This window comes from Dryobates pubescens, chromosome 5, assembly GCF_014839835.1.
Source record: "Dryobates pubescens isolate bDryPub1 chromosome 5, bDryPub1.pri, whole genome shotgun sequence".
Taxonomy (NCBI): domain Eukaryota; kingdom Metazoa; phylum Chordata; class Aves; order Piciformes; family Picidae; genus Dryobates; species Dryobates pubescens.
The window spans coordinates 28,915,751-28,936,266 of record NC_071616.1 but is presented as its reverse complement, the minus strand read 5'-3'; the positions used below and the strand labels follow the sequence as shown (position 1 = coordinate 28,936,266).

General features: G+C 38.1%; 1 protein-coding gene across 2 annotated transcripts in view; it reads left to right on the top strand.

Moving 5' to 3' along the window:
- Positions 1-20,516, top strand: part of UNC79 (unc-79 homolog, NALCN channel complex subunit) — a 108,592-nt gene that overhangs the window by 47,394 nt on the left and 40,682 nt on the right. Inside the window, exons 28-35 of one of the 2 annotated variants that reach the window (XM_054161893.1) lie at positions 1,149-1,435; positions 4,324-4,506; positions 5,451-5,613; positions 8,074-8,223; positions 9,672-10,892; positions 12,939-13,046; positions 16,448-16,564; positions 18,565-18,648. In XM_054161893.1, the coding sequence (XP_054017868.1) occupies positions 1,149-1,435; positions 4,324-4,506; positions 5,451-5,613; positions 8,074-8,223; positions 9,672-10,892; positions 12,939-13,046; positions 16,448-16,564; positions 18,565-18,648 (2,313 nt within the window). Of the gene's footprint in view, positions 1-1,148; positions 1,436-4,323; positions 4,507-5,450; positions 5,614-8,070; positions 8,224-9,671; positions 10,893-12,938; positions 13,047-16,447; positions 16,565-18,564; positions 18,649-20,516 lie in introns of both variants that reach the window. The other variant, XM_054161892.1, reaches the window with a different exon arrangement.

Here is a 20,516-nt window from a genome sequence, read left to right as displayed (position 1 = left end):
AAGGGAAATAGTGGTGCCATGAACAGATGTGTCAGCGAATGATTATTCTTATTTAACGACACCACTCATCTGCTGTGTCCTGGGGTTTTCTGGCTTGGGTAATTAATCACCTAAGGTTCAGATTAAGTTTCCACTTTATATATACACACACACACACACACACACACACATATATATATATATATATAAAGTTGTACCTAGTAACCACTGATATGAAGAAAAGTCTGATAATATGATTCAAAGTTACCACAGATACTTTGGAAGCTAGGAGACAAATAATCGTCCCTCTCTTTCTGCCCAGTATTTATTGTTTCTTTCCAACATTTCTTTTTTGAAGGTTTGATTCACAATTTTTTAATCTTTTCATTGACAGTCCTAAGCATACCTGATTTGTTCACATATCTGAAGTTGTTTTCTATAATGCATTTTTAATGTGGTTCTGGGAATGATACTTGCTGTGTTTTCTGATTCTCATTATTTCATAATTTAGAGTTTTCATTTTGTATCTGCAAATCTTGTTCCAGCAAAATTTTGGACAGAGAATTTCAATTTTAAAGGATGGTTTCTGTAAATTAAAAAAAATAAAATAATTGCATTGAAAACTATTTGGAGCAAACCCCCCTCATATAATAGGAAGTTAATGATTTCTTTGTACCAAAATGAGACTAATAAAGGAAAGTTAATCTCAATAGAAGTGACTCCTATTAGAAGTGGTTCTGAAAATTCCCCTCCATAGTTTCATTTTCACCTGTCATAGAATTAGCAAGGCTGTAATGTTTGCTGAGGAAAGATTGAAAACTATGCCAGATGAGAATTTGGTGGAAGTGGAATTTGATTCTCATTTAGTGCATAGATGTGAAGGAATAATGACTCTCATTTTGGCAGAAATGCACTGGGATGGGATGATAAGCAGCTCCATTAAACATGGGTGATGGAGTTCAGCATAGACAGCAGGTTTTTACTGTGCTATTGATCCTGAGGCAACAGAGGAGCAATGCCCTCAGAAATGTGTGCCTATCTCCTGTGAATTCCCCATAAGTAATTGAGTGGAGATGGAACAATGAACTCTGGAATAAAATTGATGTATTCTATATACTGGTTAAAGTCCTATCCAGTGTTTTATACCAACATCTCTCTTGTGTCAATAGGACAACCCTCCCCAGAGAATGATAATACAATAAAAGACCTACTGCCAGAGGATGCTGGGATTGATCACCAGACTGTCCACCAGCTCATTACTGTGCTAATGAAGTTCATGGCAAAGGATGAGAGTAGTGCTGAGTCGGACATCAGCAGTGCTAAAGCTTTCAACACAGTCAAGCGCCATCTGTATGTCCTGCTTGGTTATGATCAGCAGGAAGGATGCTTTATGATTGCACCACAAAAAATGCGTGTTTCAACCTGCTTTAATGCCTTTATTGCTGGAATAGCACAAGTAGGTGAAGGCATTTACTACTTTTTTTCATTGATTTCTCATTACTTGTTGTTGAAGTGGTGGTAGCACAGCCTTCTGTGTAGCAAACTAAGTGGCTGAGTGTGATAATCCTACTTCAAACTGCTTAACACCTCCTCACTTGGTGAAAGAATTTAGGAACAAGGATGGCTGCTTGTTCTTTACTATCAAAGGCTCTGCGTAGCCTAATCAAGTGCTTTCTGTAGGTTTTTGTCCTGCAGTTAAAAAGTTATATAGAAGTATGCTAATTTATAACCTCCTACTAGTATTCTAAACATGCTGCATCACTGGCAAAGAGATAAGGTTCTGTGTGCATGGAGGCGTGCAAATACTACTACTATATGAAAAACTAAAGACTGCTCCAACCCCCTTTGCCTTCTTTCCCTAGTCTTTGAATGCCTTACTTTCCTTATGTGATATTTATTCCTTTCCCCTTCAGGAACACCTGGGACTCATACACTTTGGCTTGTTTCTTTATGTGAATGGTCTGTAAAATCTTTGACATTCTTCATTTTGTGGAAGACTCCTTCTTCTTCTTCCTTAGAAGAAGGACTTTCTATTCACCCTTTCCTAGGGATTGGTGCCACCATGAACTTCTGTCTGTATTGCTATGATAAATGACTGAGCACATCCTTGCCTCATGCCTTCTTTCTTCATCTTGTAAGGAGGACTGTAATTTTCTACTTAACAAAGCTCTTCTAAGGCTCAAGTAATTCTTGGAGCAGCTGCTGATGCTGGGCTGAAAAACATTTCACAATTGCAGAGTACTCTTAATTGCCTTGAAACCTCATCACCATTTCCTCACTTTTTCCTCATCACAGTCTCTCATGAGGGATTACTTTAGGACAGAGAAAGGTCTGTAATTTCAGCTCTCCTCCTGCCCCAGCTTTTAAAATGCTCACTGTAACCTTCAGACGTTGCTCAAAGCTGTCTCAGCCACTTTCCTCTCTGCAGTACTTATCAGGATTCTCTGTTTTACACACTGGAACTCATGATTTTTGGAACTCAGTTGTAATGTAGATACATGGATAAACTTTGACCATTGTGGAGAAGTCAGGTATCTGTGTTTTAGTAGACCAAAAAATTAAAGGTGTTAATGCAAACTGGGTAGCTGCTCATGTATCCCAAGTCCATTGCCTTGGAACACCATTGCTGTATGTTGTTAATCATCTTTTTTTTTTTCTATCTGTGTTCCAAATTTGGGTTCCCAATTTTTGGAAATCAAAACTGACCCAAATTTTTGGAAGTACTACTTACTGCAACTCTAAATACCAACCCCTGCCTTTCCTCTTCATCCTTATGATAGCCTAATTTGCCATCTCTGTTTGAAAAGCTTTGTAGTTAAATCCTGACTCCCCTGATGTTAAATTAAATTTGAGAACTTAAGCAGGCCAGGATTTTTCTACATTTAACAGACAACAAAACAAATTTATTTGGGGGTGGGGGAATTTCTTTTTCTTAGTTGTAGGGCTGCTTCTGATTGGGAATCACCTCTGCTGCAAGGGAAATGCTGTTTTTAACCCAAAGATGCGTTTGCAGAGTGAAAACTCCGTATGGAGCTCCTAAGAGATCCTTTTAATTTACACTCCTTTCTTTAGTCATAAGCATTTGCTTTCCCCAGTCAGCTCCACAGAGGTTGGCATTGGGCTGACTTGCTGTGTCATTGATTCCAGGCTTGGTTAGAATGGTCAGTTTAAGGAAAACAAAGGAAAATCAAATGTCTCTTAGTATTGGGCATCATAAAATCTGGGTATTTGAAATTCGTGAAAGCATGAAATGCCTTCTTGGGCTGCCTAGCAGCAGAAGTGACCAGGTTCCAATGTTTGCAGTCACTGCGGTACTGCCCCACATGGTGGCAATGTTGTACAAGCTAGCCGATGTGAAGAAACAGCAGGGTTGGGCTCTGCTCAGCAACTCCAGCATCATTTATTCTGTGACAACTTGAAAAACAGGTCTCCTCAGCTTAAGACATGTCTGCGTTACAGTATGTGCTGTGTTAAGGCAAGGCTCCGTCTTCCTTCTACGGATGTTTTTCCTCAGCATGCTGTGCAACTGCATCACACTTGGAGGGACAGGACATTGAAGGCTAAAATCTTATTTGGTGATGACATATCATCTCTTCAGCAGGCAAACCCTTCATGGATAGGTGTGGGATTCATCTATTTAGCTCTATGCATGCAGCACAAAAGTTTTAGACAGCTGCACATCAAACTAGAGAATTTTACAGGAGAAAAGATTCTAATCACACAGAGAATCACACACACAGAATCAATCAGGTTGGAAAAGACCTCAGAGATCATCAAGTCCAACCTATTACCTAATACCTAACACCTCATGACAACTAAACCATGGCTTCACGTGCCACATCCAATCCTTTTTTTGAACACGTCCAGGGAGCTAATGTTGCCAGACTGATAAGATAATGAAAACCAGCCATGCAATTTCACTTGAAAACATGATTGTATTAGGGTAGTGGGAATATATGGCCACAGTGCACCTACCTGCCAGGATTCAATTGCATTCAGTTGCATCCTGTTTGTTAAACGTGGGATACACCTAATACGCTTTTGTCTGTTGAAGCATGGTCAACCTGTGCTATAATATGTCATAATACGTTTTATGAACTTGCCATGTGTCTTAAAATTTAGACTGTGCGGGATGAAAGGCTTTCAGAACATGTCTTCTTTTGTCTCATTTCACCTATCCAGCCAAAATGAGAATGTGGCAAGCTGACAGAAGGTTTCTAACGGATAATGAGACTTCCTTTAAAAATTTGTTTCTTTTCACTTAACTGTATTAGTAATGTTGCTTTTCAGCAACAGTGGATTTGATTTTTGGTGAGCTAACTCCTGTGCTAATACTCTTTTTAGGTGATGGACTATAATATCAACCTGGGAAAACACCTTCTTCCCTTGGTGGTGCAGGTACTGAAATATTGCAGCTGTCCTCAGCTAAGGCATTACTTTCAGCAACCTCCTCGCTGCTCGCTGTGGTCCCTCAAACCCCACATTCGGCAGATGTGGTTAAAGGCTTTACTTGTCATTCTTTACAAGGTGAGCAGTCTAAAAAAGATGCTGTCCACATTAAAATTTACTCTTCAATTTGAAATGTATTATAAGGAACACCGAACTGTACTGCAACTGAAAAAAACTCTAAAGAATATTTCTTTCTGGTTTCCTTACTGCATTTAATTTCAGCAGGTTGGATGAGGCTTGGATAAAGTCTTGGGCAATCTGGTCTGAGTGGAGGGTGTCCTTGCTCATGGCAAGGGGGTGGGAACTAGATAATCTTTAAGGTCCCTTCCAAGCCAAACCATTCTATGAATCTGTAAGTGGTCAGGCTTTCATCTGTGCTACTGACCTGTTAGTTCTGCAGTATATATAGCATTTCACATTGTTACCTGAGAAAGGAAAAGATGGATTTAAAAACAGGAAAATGCTGTATAAAGTTATAATGAGGAACACTTCTGATAGAATTATTATTTTTTTTAATAACAACTTTAACTGGGAGAGTGTCCAGTTAACAGCTTGTGTTCTTTAGAAAGTGTGATGTTTCTTAGAAAGCGTGGTTAAAATGTATTGTGCTTATACACTAATATGGAACTGTGAATACGTCTGATATACTTCACAAATTTCTTTCAGGTCCATAGGGCATAGGAGAGAGCGCAGACACTAGAAATGAATGATAACATGCTAACATTTGGAGATCAGTTCTGATGAGAGACCTTTGATGTTATTATAAGTAGATGGTTTTGCCATACCAAAATCAAGAAAATAATACATTAAATGTTACTAACTTGGATTTCTTTATGTATTTTGAATAATTCTGTGTGCAAAGCTGAAAACAGTCCTGCTTCTCATGATGTGTTTAAAAATGTACGATCAAAGGGAAGCAAAGGGCATCCAGCTCATAATTTTCTTATCATTTTTCCACCTAAGTGTTTCTCCCAGGAGAAAAGTTAGTTTCTAATCTGAAGTTCTTCTCTTTCACTGTGCAGTACCCCTACAGAGACTGTGAAATCAGCAAGATTGTACTTCACCTAATCCACATTACGGTCAATACCCTCAATGCTCAGTATCACAGCTGCAAGCCCCATGCAACTGCTGGTCCTTTGTATAGTGACAACAGTAACATAAGCCGATACAGTGAAAAGGAAAAAGGTACTTTTAACACTCTCACTTATTAGAGAATCATTCATTTAACTCTTTCAGTCTTGCAGATGTTTTAGAAATGGGTAAATATGGTCTGAATTTCAGAATATAATACTCAGAACTAAATCCAAGGTGTGACTTATTTGACCAGCTGTGGTCCTTTATAGTAAAATTCACAATTTCTCTGTAGGCTAAGCATAACACAGCAGTCTAGCATCTCTTGCAGGGAGTGTACCCTGGACTAAGTAGTTCAGTCACTATGCCTGGATAGTCCTTTGGCTTTTCTATGACAATCTTGACTGACCATGCCCCCACATAAGGTATGCAACCAGCCTGGCACCGCATTCTGATTTACTTCATAATAACATGGCAGAGTAGCAAATATTTGATGTTGAAAAGAGAAAATGGTTAATTCAATAGTTTGCTTTTCTCTGTAAAAGGAGCTGAAGTTGGCCACTTTACATACAGATGCATATGATGTGTATATCTAAAAGCAGGAGAGAATTAATCAACCCTTACTGTCCCCATCCAGTTGTTAAATCTGTATGTGCTTGCTAGCTGTGGCAAAAGTCCTGTGATGGTGTGAACTGGTTTAAGATTGGGGCTTGAAATAACATGATGCCAATGAGTGCAATTCCTTAAAACTGTGAAAATCTTCTGAAGAAGAATACAAGAAGCACTCTTTTTATGCATGTCAGTACCTTTTCCTCTTTTGCTGCTTGTTGCTTGTGAAAAGATACCTAATAGAACAAGGATGCATAATTTTGTTTGTACCAGAGCATCCTGTTACTCAGCTCTAGCAAATTAAAGCAACCTTAAAGTGGATGTAAATTATGTATTGCATATTCTCACTCACTTGGACATTTCGCATTGCTAGCAGAGAGCTAAGAAGGTTCAGATAACTGTAGACTTCGAACTTGTTTTTATTTTGAGTTGAGTTAATGACTTAATTCATAATGACTTAATGCTGAGGGTAGTCATAATAAATTTATAAAATGCACTCAATTTCTGGATTGATTCTGAGATATTTCTAAGACAAAGCAAGGTGCCTAAGTACCCATTTTGCTGTTCACAGAAAATGTCCAGTTAGATTTAGAAAACTCAGTGTTCCAATCTCATGACCAACATTGATTCCCTGGGTGGCTTGTGTCTCAATTCATCATTGTTTTCCTAAGTTTAAAGTAAGGAGAAAAATATTTACATGTTTTCCAAAGCTGGGCTTATCAGAGATAAAGTACCATAAGCGGGCACGTTTTGTTCTGTAAATGCTGAGTTAACTGTAGCGCTGATTCTCTTCCTTTGCTGAAGTGCTGCAGAAAAAGAGGTGGTAAATTTTTAAATTTTTTTAATTAATTTTTTTTTACACCTGCAAGAAGCAGCCAGTATAATTCCATAGGGACTTGGAAGTTGAAGTCTTTCAAAGGAAGACTTTTCTAAGGAAGCTTGTTTAGTATCTGGTCAGGTAATGTGTGTGGTGCTGTCATCATCAAAGGTAATTTTTAGATGACCACCAGACGAGGGTTTCATTTTGAGCAGCAAAAATACCTGTGCTAAAGATGGATCTTCTCACCTTTTCCATGTTTTTACTGTCTAAGTTTGTTGTGAGGATCATGACAAGTGTAGTGGCCTTTGCAGAAGTGATGTTAAATCTTGTGAAGAGAAGCGTTTTTTGCCAAGGGGAAGAAAGCTTTAGATACATAGGACATGACGTTAGAAGTGATATCCTAACTTACTGAGTCCTTGTAGAAATTCTTACTATGAGCTCTGAATTCATGGTATTAATAGGGTATCTTATTCCTGCTGCTTTTAGGCTGCAGTTCCACACATTCACACATTGTAGAAACTTTCCAGCAATTTCAAAGCTAAAAATATTAATGTCCAGTTTAAGTCATTGTGTTTTGACCATTCTAAGTCTCTGTCTTGCCTCTTCACTTCTAGACACCAAATGCATTTCCTTTACATGTTTGCTTACTAGAATAAACAAGGAACATTCTTTGGTCTTATTCTATTACTACTTCAAATTTCCCCAGATTATTCATTTCTTGCTTTTTCATTTTCTGATTTTCTATTTCATTTTTCCTATTTTGTTACTGACTTTTCAGGTTTTGTACTAATTTTGCATTTCTTCAATTTACTTCAACTTGCTCAAGTCGATGTTAAAATCTATTGAATTTCTTCCGTCTAAAGAATTTATCTTAGTAGTAGTAGAGAAGATCAGCTTAGAATGGTAAAAGCATGGTATACTTTTGTTGCATTGTAACTAATTTCTGATTTATCTTTGTCCTTTCTAACCTTTCTGACCAAAAATGGCAACGTTATACCTGAGATATAAATTTTCTTGCATCTGATGATTCTTCACTTTCCAATTCAAGTTTAATTGAAACTAGCTGAGGTTTTATACATAGAGAGCTTTTCATTCAAGGAATTGCACTCTCTGAAGACTAATAAAGCTTTTTCTTTCTCCAGCAGAGGAAGACAGTGTTTTTGATGAATCTGATATTCATGATACACCAACTGGACCTTGCAATAAAGAATCTCAAACTTTCTTTGCAAGACTGAAAAGAATTGGTGGCAGCAAAATGGTGAAATATCAACCAGTTGAGATGAATGCTCAGAGAAGTATGATTTATTTTGTCAATATAAACTCATAGAAATAGAATCTCCTACTCTTAGTTTCAAGCTACCACCTTTCTTTGTAACATTTATTACACTACCTCATTTGAATAGATCCACTCTGTCTGACTTTTGCGAGCAGGTACTTCTCATTTCCCTGAATTAATTCTCTTGCAGGAATCTCCAAGTAGGCATTCCAAAATAAAAAATACCTGAATTTTTAAGCTCTTTTGCATACAAAAATGTTTAAGAGGACTTGTTGCAATTTTGTTCTGATGAAGATTTTTAATCAATTTTATTTTTTTTTTCCCAGAAACTGGGTTTGTTTTTTTTTTTTTTATGAAATGGGCCTTCAGGGTGAGCAAATATGCAGTTACTGCTGAACTGTTATGGTTTTCCATTGGTAAAATGGGTAATTTGGTGGTTGTGAAAAATAGGAAGTATTTTGTTTGCAAATTTAAGTTTCTGAAATGAATACCCTAAAAAAGAAAAAGTGAAGAGATTTCCACCACCATCCCACCTACCCCTTTTTTCTTTCAGGTGTTCACACAGGGAGGGGAGTGATTTTGACTAGAGGAAACATCTATCCTAATTTAGCTCCCTGTGGTATTTTGCATCATGATTCATATGTGTAATATTTTGAAATATGGGGATAATAATGATCAGTAATGCCTGGTTTATGTGAAAATATGTCATTCACAATAACAACAGGGATAATTTCTTAAAATGTTCTCAATTGATGTGTTCATACAGCAAAACACCAATGTACTGGTAGTTGCAGCAAGTGTAATTGTGCTCTTTACTCCTCCCTATGACAATGAGGTATGGCTAGGTGGTGTGATAGTAGCTAGACTCTACTGGGTCACTGGGGAGAAAATTCTCTGAACATGTCTGATCTCAGGCCTGTGCAGTCACATCCTCATTGCTGTTGCTACCCTTGCTTCTTGAATTAAAATCACCCATTTTAAGCCCACTTTCTTGCAGTAAATAACATGTAGGTGTACTCTAATATACAGTGATGTCCAAATGATGTTCATAATGCTGTAGTCCAAAATTATTTTAAGACCTGTTCAGAATGGTCTGTGTAGTTTATCTCTTCTTTCATCTGTCACGCCTAATGCAGCCACCTCAAATATCTGTGGAAATTACTTGACTTTGCCATCTTCTTTTTAATGCATAAGGTTAAACAGTCTATCTTCAGGGTACATCTTCCAGGAAGAATACAATTTGGATAGAGTTTAGATGAACCCTATTTTCCAAATAGCAGGGGATTTTGTTGTTTTTTGTTGTGAAAATCTGTGTAATGTGGCTGTGGGGTTAAAACAAAATCTGGGCAATTCTGACTAATCCTGGGGTTGTGTTTGAAATGCCAGTCATGTTGAATTCTGAGATAATGAAGATATTTGCCAGAAGTCTCCAACTGAGGTAGTATTAGCTCTTTCTGTTTTAATCAGGTGAAATAGAGCTGGCTGAATATAGAGAGACGGGGGCCTTACAAGACAGCATTCTACGCTGTGTGAGAGAAGAAAGCATTCAGAAAAAAAAACTGCGCTCTCTAAAACAAAAATCTCTTGATATAGGGAACGCAGACTCCCTGTTGTTTTCATTAGATGAACATCGCAGGAAGTCCTGCATAGACCGGTGTGACTTAGAAAAACCACCTGCCCCTGCTGCTTATGCCATACACAGGCAGAGTGATTATGGAAGATCTCGGCAGAATTCTTCGACTAAAGCTGAAAATATAGAAACGCAAGAAAACCTTCCTCGTACAGAGAGTTTCCAGGAAACGAGAAGACCTGTCATACCAGAAGTTAGGCTAAACTGCATGGAAACATATGAAGTGAAAGTGGACTCTCCAGTTAAACCTGCTGGTCCCAGGGAAGATCTAGATCTCATAGATTTGTCGTCTGACTCAACATCAGGTCCTGAGAAGCATTCAGTACTCTCCACTTCAGACAGTGACTCTTTAGTCTTTGAACCACTTCCTCCCCTTAGAATAGTGGAGAGCGATGAAGAAGAAACAACAAACCAGGTGAATGATGAGGTCTCTGGCAAAACTACTGTGTCATCTCCCTCAACTCCTGTCAATGTCTCTGCACTCAGCCTCAGCACAACTCCGCTGGTCCAGTTCAGCATCGAAGATTGCTCCAAAGACTTTAGTTCTAAGGATACAAGCAACAATGCTTCAGCAGGAATAGATGAGATCCTTTCCACCTCTCCCAAAGATCAAAAGGACTCTCCAGAGTTAGTTAAGCCAGAAGAAGTTCAGGATATGTCCTGTGGGAATCCTCTAACATTGAAACAAAAAAGGGACCTGCTGCAGAAGTCATTTGCCCTTCCAGAAATGTCCCTTGATGATAACTCTGAGCTCATCATGGAGGAAACTAGGCCTAGTGGAGCAGTTCCGAGCCCAAATGTAAAAATGGTCCTAATTAAAGTCCCTGAAGATTCTGAAAACCAAACAGAAAATGATAAACTGGATACCAACGCAGAGTCTGACACTGAACAAAACATGGAGCACAAGCAAGAAGAAGAGACTGAGGAGTCAGAATTTAAGATTCAGATTGTTCCTCGCCAGAGGAAGCAGAGGAAGATTGCTGTCAGTGCTATTCAGAGAGAATACCTGGACATTTCCTTTAACATCCTTGACAAACTGGGAGAGCAGAAGGAGGCAGGTGAGCTCAATCATTGACCCAGTCAGCAGTCTTATTACTGTATGAAGGTTTTAGTAACAGAGCAGGATAAGGAGAGATGTGTGTATGTATAGAGAACTCGGTATATACAGCATCTGATGTGGTCGGAGCTAGCTGAATCCTTTCAGGTAGGTGTTTCTCACAAGGAATGTACTAACCATACAGATACTGTGCATGTGTGAGGGCCCATATGAAAAGGAAATAAATGGGTCTCATTGACAAAAACTTAGTAATTAAAAAAGGAAAGGATCTTTCAGGCCTCAGGGTCGGTGGGGTTTTTTTGTTCGTTGGTTTGGTGGTTTTTTTGGCCAGTGAAGTTAAAGAAAATATTTATGCATTTCTGAGCTCACTTCTTCTTCCTAAATTGCTTCAGAGGGAGCCATAATAAAATTTCGTATTACAACATTCCACTTTTACAAGGAGAAATTGTTCAGCATGACCATTGTTATGCTGTTCATTTTATGTTTCAGGTTTATCATCCTATTTATGATTCCAGTAAGCTGGAGAACCTCAGGAGTTTGTAAAAGCAAGAGTTGAGTGCTTTTGAATCTTTCACCTAGGTTCTTAGAGAAGAATAGTCATGAAAGAGTTATGCAATTAGACTTAAATGCTCTTTTTCACCAGTAGTAATGGCCAGTTTTCATATAGTAACTAACACTATCATTCTTGAAATAGCTTGGAAGGGCTGTTGGAGTTCTGAACCCCCATGTGGAATCTAGGATTATAGCATATATGGCAGTCATTTTGCTACATGCTTCCAAGTATGTCATCCAAGGAGAGCATAAAACATGCACAATAACTCATTAATTACTTGCATTACAGGTTGATACAGGCAGTTGTGGTAACTAGGTAGTCTGGTGACTTGAGTGGTTTAATGTATTTCTTCTGTTTTGCTTTGTTTAGCCTTATTGATTAGTTTATTTGAGAACATGTGTGTTGTTCGTCATTTAAGTAGAGTTAATATCATCATCATCATCATCATCATGGGCTAATTATAATTTCAAAGTCTTATTCAAGGTGTTTCAGTCTCAGGCTGCGCCAGGAGAGGTTTAGGCTGGATGAGAGAGTTATTGCCCATTGGAATGGGCTGCCTGGGGAGGTGGTGGAGTCACCATCATTGGAGGTGTTCAGGAGGAGACTTGATAGGGTGCTTGGTGCCATGGTTTAGTTGTTTAGGTGGGTTGGATTGGTTGATGGGTTGGACGTGATGACCTTGAAGGTCTCTTCCAACCTGGTCTGGTCTATTCTATTCTATTCTATTCTATTCTATTCTATTCTATTCTATTCTATTCTATTCTATTCTATTCTATTCCATGTATTTCTATTCTATTCTGTCCTATTCACTTCCATATGTATGATATAACTGATCTCTGAATTAAGTATCCAAATGGGTTGGTTCTTCAAGTGCACAATGCTGGGCTACAGAGTTTCCTCCCTGAGACTTTTACACAGATACATATTTGTCTTTATAAGCTGTGCTGAAACCAGCCATCAACACTTGAAAATGTCTTTGCTTTATTCTTCCCATAATGACAGTATCAGTTACTATAAGATAAAAACGTTAATTTTAATGGCTTCTTTGAAATGATAGCATCTTACTCTCTGAATCTTCAGGATCAACTGTTAGATCAGTGGCTTTTTAAATAAAAGTCTGTAACACGTTGGAGATGAGGCTTCTAAAAGATGCTAAGCTGGCACTTAAAATAGCTTTACATCAGTGGTTCTTCCTTCTTTTCCATGTTGGTGGTTCTGATAATCAGTCAGTGAGTGGGATTTATTAGTTCCAAGCTCTAAAAAGCATAAGTAGAAATTGGCTTTAAAAATTATCTTACGCAGTAGATCTCTGCGCTTCTATAAATTGCAGCTATAAATTACAACACACACGCTGAATCGTTTTGTAACTGCTGGGACTGCCAAATGGTGAATGGATGGCTGAAAAGATGTAGAAAAGGCATGCAGGGAGAAAGTAGATGGAAAATATGTATTGATTCTGAATAGTGAGAGTTTAAGCACAATTTTCACATGCAGATTCTGCTGCCAAAGGACTTTCAACATTGGAAATGCCAAGAGAGTCATCGTCTGCACCGACCCTTGAAGCAGGTGTCCCAGAGACAAGTGGTCATTCTTCTGTAACAAGTAAGTTTACCTTTGGTTTCAGTTTTAAATCTAAATTGGTGTATTTTTGTGTCAGATGGATATCATGTATAGTAAATACCTTTCCCCAAGTTTCATTGATTCTTGGAAGTACAGCTGTGTTGGATATCATTAAATTTTTTAAATCCCTGTTGATCAGGGATTTCAGCAGTTAGTGACTGCAAGACTTTCTTCTTGTAACATGGCAAATGTGATTTTCTTGAATTAGAGTAGGTAGGAGCAGTTTTTCACTAAAGCTAAATGTTTGTTGTCCAGTAAGAGAAAGCATTGTCAGCTGTCAGTGCACTGAAGCAGAGCATCAGAGTTCCATGTGGCTGTTACTGTGGTCTTCAGCACATTTCTTGCTGTACCTTAGGAAAAAAATCTGTTAGAATTTTGGTAAAATATCACTTCCCCAGCTGCGCACTGAAATGCAGTAACTATTTACCTGAGACTCCCATACCCATTTAAAAGCAAAGTGAACTAGGTTTGTTTGATTAGACATTGACATATGGCTCCACAGAGCAGACACGGATGATTTTGGAAGGCGGGGCGTGTCTTAGAATACTAAAAAAAAAAATCTATGGCAATATGTCCATCTAGGTAATATTAAGTAATACATTTGAAGGTTGACAAGGCAGAACTCTTGACTAGTGGAAAAGGGGGAGGAAATGATGACCTGCTTTGATACCAGTGAACTGCTAGATCAGCTCAACCGTCTTGCTAAACTGCAGTTTCTGAAATTCCTCCTCTGCTGATTTGATTGGAGGGGTTGTCTGGGCTGTTAAAGGAAAATGTTATTTTAGACATGCTAGATGAGTAGTCTAAATTAGAGGTTTCCTCTCCAGTTTTACTACAAGTGTCTCATGTCTTCTGCATCTTGTAGTCAGAGTACATTTTTTTTTGCCTCCTAATGATACAGATGTCACATACTAAGGGAGCTAAAGAAGTGCTTGTTAGGTCCTATCTCTTCCTGGTTTTGCTGAGTGCTAGGTGTTCCTGTAAATTACAATATATGAAATCAGGAATAGTATACATATACTGAGTCTACATTCCCTTGTAAATATTCCTTTCCACTTTGTGGTACCTCAGTTTCCAACTGCAAGAAGGGACATGTATTGTATCCCTTGTCCTTTTAGTCTGAAAGTTTTTTGACCTTCTACTACATGTCTTTGCAGTGGTTTGCATAATAAGCCCTGATCAGGACTGTGAGCACAAGGCATTTATGTAAGACAAATAGACAGTATTACTTGTACACCCAATGCCTAGCTATAGAAGTCATACATCACTAACTGTGACAGGAATATTTTGCTTTGGGATTGCTTAAGTAGAGAATTCCACAGCAACAGAGGGATGATTGACTGGATCACTAGCTAACATATGAAAGATTCATCAGCTACTATATGAAGGTTACTGATCTTCTTATGATTGTTAGGTTTCTTCTAGTCAGTCATAGACATGAAGTCATGTGCTGGTTGACAGAAATCAGCCTGGCTCCAACAGTGTTGAAAGGCTGACAGCTCTCAGGGTTTTCTGGCTTTTTAGAATTTTTTTTTCTTAACTTACCAATTTTTTGAGTCATGGCTGTCCTTGGGATATCAGGTAAATAACCCTGGAATTCCACACCAGCAATAGCCTGATTATGTGAAATGTGCATGAAATTTTTGTAATTACAATTGCAAAAGCTATTAAGAAAATTCAAAGAGATCATTTTCTGTATTTTGACAGCATCTGCATTCCAAGCAGTCTTGTCAGTTCCAATGTTAATTGCTGTTCTTTCATCAGAAAATTTTATGCTTGATAAAGTGATAGAGCATCTATTTAAAATCCTTGCCCTGGAAATGATGGAAATTCTATTTTTCTCCTAATTTGCTGTGAAAGGCAGATGCAATATAACTTTTAAAAGTGAAACATGGAATGGTCTCTTGGTCTAGTTTAATTACAGAAGTTCAGTTATACAAGGACTGCTTTGCAGCAATGCTGGAGAAGTTTGTACTTGGACCAAAAATAGAGTTCAAATGCACTCTGATATGTTGAAAGGATTATTATAAGGGAAAGCTTGGAATATTTCACCTAATAAAGTGTCAGTGTGCAGATTCCCATTGAAGTTGCTGTGTTTATTACTCAGGGCCTGTATCTGCTTTCACTGAATTTGAAACTCTGAGATAGAAACTTGAGTAGAGTGAGTTTTGGAGAAGGCACTCAACCCCTCAGAGCTTTCTTAAAGTTGTGGTTTATTCCACTGTACTTCATCACAGTTCATAATGTGAAATGCTGGGTTTATTTTCAGAGCTTAGTTGGGTATTGTTTGGAATTTTAGTACAGATCTGCCAGATATTGTGTTAGCGTTCTTTAACAATGTTGAATGAAGTTGCAGATGAAAACAATCTTTAGGAGAAGATCATGCTTTGCTGCCCTTGTTTTAAGGCCCTGTTGAGGAAGGCACTTAAACATATACCTAAGGAAACAGTTTAAAAGCTTTGCTGCATGGAAATGCATGCCACAGTCTCACATGCCTTGTTTAAGCAGGGTGTTAAAACTCTGTCTTCACATTGTGAACAATGATTTTGTTTTCAGTGGTAAAAATAAATTGCAAAGCTCAACTGTCAAAGAGGCTGTTATGCTTGTTCAAGTTGAATTTTCTTATGAAGAGAGAAAAAAGTAAGAAAATCAGGAGTTTTATATGATCCATTTCTTCCTCCTTTAATCCACAATTGTGGGGATTCCATTTAAAGAAGCATTTCCTGGATGAGGAAAAATCAATTGCTTGTTACTTGATAGGTCCATGTAAGAAGAGTAGCAGTGAAGTTACAAAAAGGACCCATCTTCGCTGTCATACTGTCTTCACATTTAGGAAGAATGTGCAGGTGTTGTATTTGAGTGGTGAGAATTTAGGAGGCCTGCTTTGTGTCACCCATGAAGGGAGATAGTGCCATGCAGTCCTAGTCACTGAATTTGTTTTCCTATGGGGAGCATGGACAGGGCAGTCCTTCCTACTATGCTGGGAGGAGACTTGCGTTTCCTTCCTCAGTACATTGTATCTAAGTGAGATTCAAGAATGCATTTATCACCTGTCGGATTGGGAATTTTGAGGTGGTATGAGACTTAACAGATACCAAGTGTTTTTAGGACCTTTTGTGATATTTGAAGGCAAAAAGGAATTGACAGCTGGCTCAGTGGATGACACCCTGAATTCAAGTTACTTGTGACTGATGTCATTGAGGCCAGAATTGTACCCTGTGTAGTTGGGTGAAAAGTACAATATTGACTTGAGCAAGATCCTTAGAGCAAGTGGTTATTGTCCTTTCAGTATTTATCTCATGCTGGCTTGTAAGATGAGGACATAAAAGTAGTTTTACCTGTTGTCTGAGCCCCTGAAATCCTTTTGCATTTCTGACTTGCAGCTCAGTTGAGACAAATGAAAAGAGGCTCTTTGGGAGCTCTGACAATGAACCAGCTAATGAAGAGGCAGCTGGAACACCAGTCTAGTGCTCCCCACAATATCAGCACTTGGGATACTGGTGAGCTGCATTTATTGTTCTTTATTTCTATTTCCTAAGCCAATTACTTTCTGTATCAATATATTTTTAAAAGTGAGTATTTCTATTCTACCATTGCAGAGGAGTAATCACTCTCAAGTCTAAAGTGAAACTTCGTAGTGAGTAACAGATTCTCACTTGATATGAATAGGAATAGTTACATATTTTAGGAGGTAGCCCCTCTGGTACAGTAGTGTCCCTACAGTGTTGCATGTTACTTGGATTTTTTCCTGGCCTCATTGAATGAAATAGAATTATCAGTGTTGATATCATTAGGCATAGGATTTCATCCCTGATGCATGGAATCATTTATTTGCCTGTATATTTACAATGGTGTTAATATACCAAGGGGCTGTCCCTTATGCAAACCAGTTTTATTTTCTTTAGAGAAGTTTGTACAGCTCATGCTGAACATTGGAAGGTTCTGTCTGCTCTCTGACCTGTTTTTTCTCCCTTTAAAATGAATGCAAAGCAATGAAAACTGAGTTAAGCACATAATTTCCTCATTACTCAGCTTTTCTGTTATGGCTGAATACATAGCAGATGTCATAGAATCAGAGAATTATTTTGGTTGGAAAAGACATTGAAGATCATCAAGTCCTCTAAACAATTCCAGTTTATCATAACTGCTAGATATTTTATTTGCCATCTTAGTGACATTCTGGAATCATACTTCTCAGGAATTTATCAGGAGATCCAGATGTGTCCAAGGAAAGGAATGCATAAAATGTTATGTGGAACTTATCATGCTGAATGAATGTTTTGCCACCACTTCTGGACAGATGAGTTAAAATTTTCACTTAATTCATTCTTCAGCATTGAGTTCCTTCAAACTAAATCATGTAGCTAAAGAATGGCCAAAGGTATAGTATGTAGTTCAGGATTATCCTTTCTGCTGCATAGTATGCTCATCATAAGATCTTTCAATCATAAAGGTCAGAATTTGTCAGTAACAACGTGGAGGGTTTTTTCCTTTCAGCAGGTAAGTTTATTTATTGAAGAGACTTAGCTGGTATCACTTAGTTTCTCAGGCAGGAGTTTAGAGATTAAAAGGTTACTGCTTTCATTCTGCAAGAAGTAGTTAGCCTGTATTCAAGGGGGAAAAAGTCAGTACTCAAAATCACTTGGGAACTTTGTCTCATTAATTGTGTTCCAAGTACGCTAATTTTCTCCAGAACTTCTGAGTTTTTGCACCAACATTCATGCAGCTAAAGGCCTCCAAGAATGGAGATACAAAGTAAGATATTCTTTCACAGAAAGCTTTACATCCTTCAGTCTCTTTTTCAACCACTAGCTTAGAAGGACAATTATTATTTGGACAGAAAACAAGGTTCTTTTTTTCAGGATGAATGTTCAGTGTGACCATTGGTCATTTCAATGTCACACCATGATGTTAAGACTGGTTATACTTGGGTATAAGAAATAGGAATTATTGTTGCTCCACATAAATATATGATGTGTGCTTGGTTTATGCATGCCTTTTTTGATTTGATTTTTTTTTTTTTTACATTAGTAGGTACCTGTCTCTTTTATTTCTTATTTCAAACTGGTCTTCTCCCAAGCTATCTATCTGTAAAATAAAATCATTTTGTGTCTAGCCTCCATCAGCACAAACTATATCTGACTTCTAGTCTCTTGCTATTTCTAAAGACTGTCTTCTTCTTTTTGTGACTCATAGATTCCATATCTTGTTGAATCTTTACAGCTAGCACTTCCTTTCTTGTTTAATGACACTCACTTTTCTAAAATGCCTTCTCTGCTGTTAGGTTAACTTTTTCCTTTTTCCTTTGTGGGCTTTTTTTTTCATCTTTCTTTTCCCCTCCCTCCCTTGCTATGCTATAAAAATAAATTACCTTTCCCCCCCTCCCCCTTTCAGAAGCTTTTGTATTTGTCCTTCTCTTGTTATAACTGTTTAAGCTGTGAGCTGTTGATAGATGCTGGATTCATAGTTCCAGAGACTGAAGTTCTGTATTTATTCACAGAGCAGGTACAGCATGGAAAGCGACTGTGCAATGTCCCTGTTTGCCTAAACCCTGATTTGGAGGGACCACCACTAAGAATCAGAGGTTAGTTCAGTGTCCATTTGACCAGATCTCTCTGCTAAGACTGCCAGGATGTTTTTTGGGTTTTTTTTGGTGTTTTGGGTTTGTTTGGGTTTTTTGTGCTAAATTTTGCATTCCATTCAGCTGTCTTAAAGCCCTGAACTGTCCTGCAAAATGTAAGCTATCAAAAATTATTAGGCAAGACATTTATTTCATGACACTGACAACCATTAAGAAGTACTGCCTTTTTGCTATTGCTTGTTTCAACTGTCAACCTCGACATCAAAGACTGTATGCACAATGTGGTTGAATCTCGTTTCTTTATGAGCTCTGCTCCTTCACAGCCAAAAGATATCCAGATATTCTTACAGCCTTGCAATAGGGCAGTGACCTATGTTTTTATCTAAATCACATTGTTTTCCTACTGTTTGGTGTGTGAGGGAGGACATTTTTATTTTGAGTCTTATTCCAACATTGTAACCTGCAATATGACAGCTTTTAGCATTTGGTGCTACAGTCATCTAGAGAGCATGACAATGAAGCATCCAAAGTCATGGTACAGGCATCTTAATTCATTTGGAGTGGAGGAATGGGCAGGGGAACTATCTAGAAATCTCTGAAAATCTACTACTATGGCTTGCATTCTGAATGGTGCCCTGTGTTATTGAAGAGTATTATGGACTTCCTGGAGTGTCTGCACACTTATGAAGACTGTACTCTGTATGTAAAAGAAATATTTCCTTCTATTCTTAGTACAATTGTTGTTTAAAATTTGTCTTATTATTGTGAAAAAACCCTCATCTCCCCACATATTTTGAGTTCAGAAATTGTGGGAGCTTCTTAGATTACTTTGCCTGAGTGCTGATACTGAATTTGCTTTTCATGCAGTAATTTGGCTTATTTAATCAGAAATTCTATCCAAAACTTCCTATTGAAGAAAGCAGCAATAAAGTTGCGAGTTCAACCACAGACTAAGTGATCCATTATCATCAAAAGGGTGTTAGTGGTCTCCTAAAAATTGGTTCACAAAATGAGCTTTTTGTAGAATGAGATGCCCTTGGGGACAGCTTACATACGTGATGATGATGTCTACCAGCTTTGCTTCCTGGATTTGCTATTGAAGCTCAGCTGTGTGGGAACAAGAGTAATGCTGCCACTGTCATGTCAGCAACATGTGGCAACCAAAAGAGCTGCTTTTCTTCAAGAATTAAATGTCTTAGAGACCTGGAGGATGAAACTGATAACAATATTTAAATGATCATCAACAAGACACCTCAGACAAATGACTTAACTCATACATCAGAGTAGCTTTGATCTAAGTTTCTCATGGCTCAGGAACGAGTCAGATTATTCATACTGAAGTTTTCTTAGCAACCAGACTAGCTGGATAGTTGCCTCCTCTGTATGCATTTTCTGCAAATGCTGTTGTCTACTTAATGAAAACTAAGGGTCTGAGGGAGGAGAACCACCATATTGGAGATGTTATCTGCTCTCCTGCTGTAATTCTGGAAAGCAGAACTCAGAGAAGCCAAGAGTTTGAATCTTCAGCCATACATAACTTTTCCCATAAAAAAAAGTGTCTGACAGAAATTAAGTGCAGAAAAAAATGCCAAAGGCAAAGGCAACCCTATATGGTCAAAGTGGCTATGCCCCTAATGGAACAACTGAGCTTCAAAGGATAAAGATGCTTGTGAAGACATTTCTAACCATCACCCCTCCAATGCTGTCAGTTTCTAAACTTCTTATCCATTATTTCCTAATTTCTTTCCATTGCCTCATTAGAGAGGCTATAGATTGATGACCTTTTATTGAGACATATGAACTTTCTTCCTTCTTCATGTCACCAAGAGCTATGGAAAGGTAATTCCCCAGAAATACAGGGAAAGATTGCA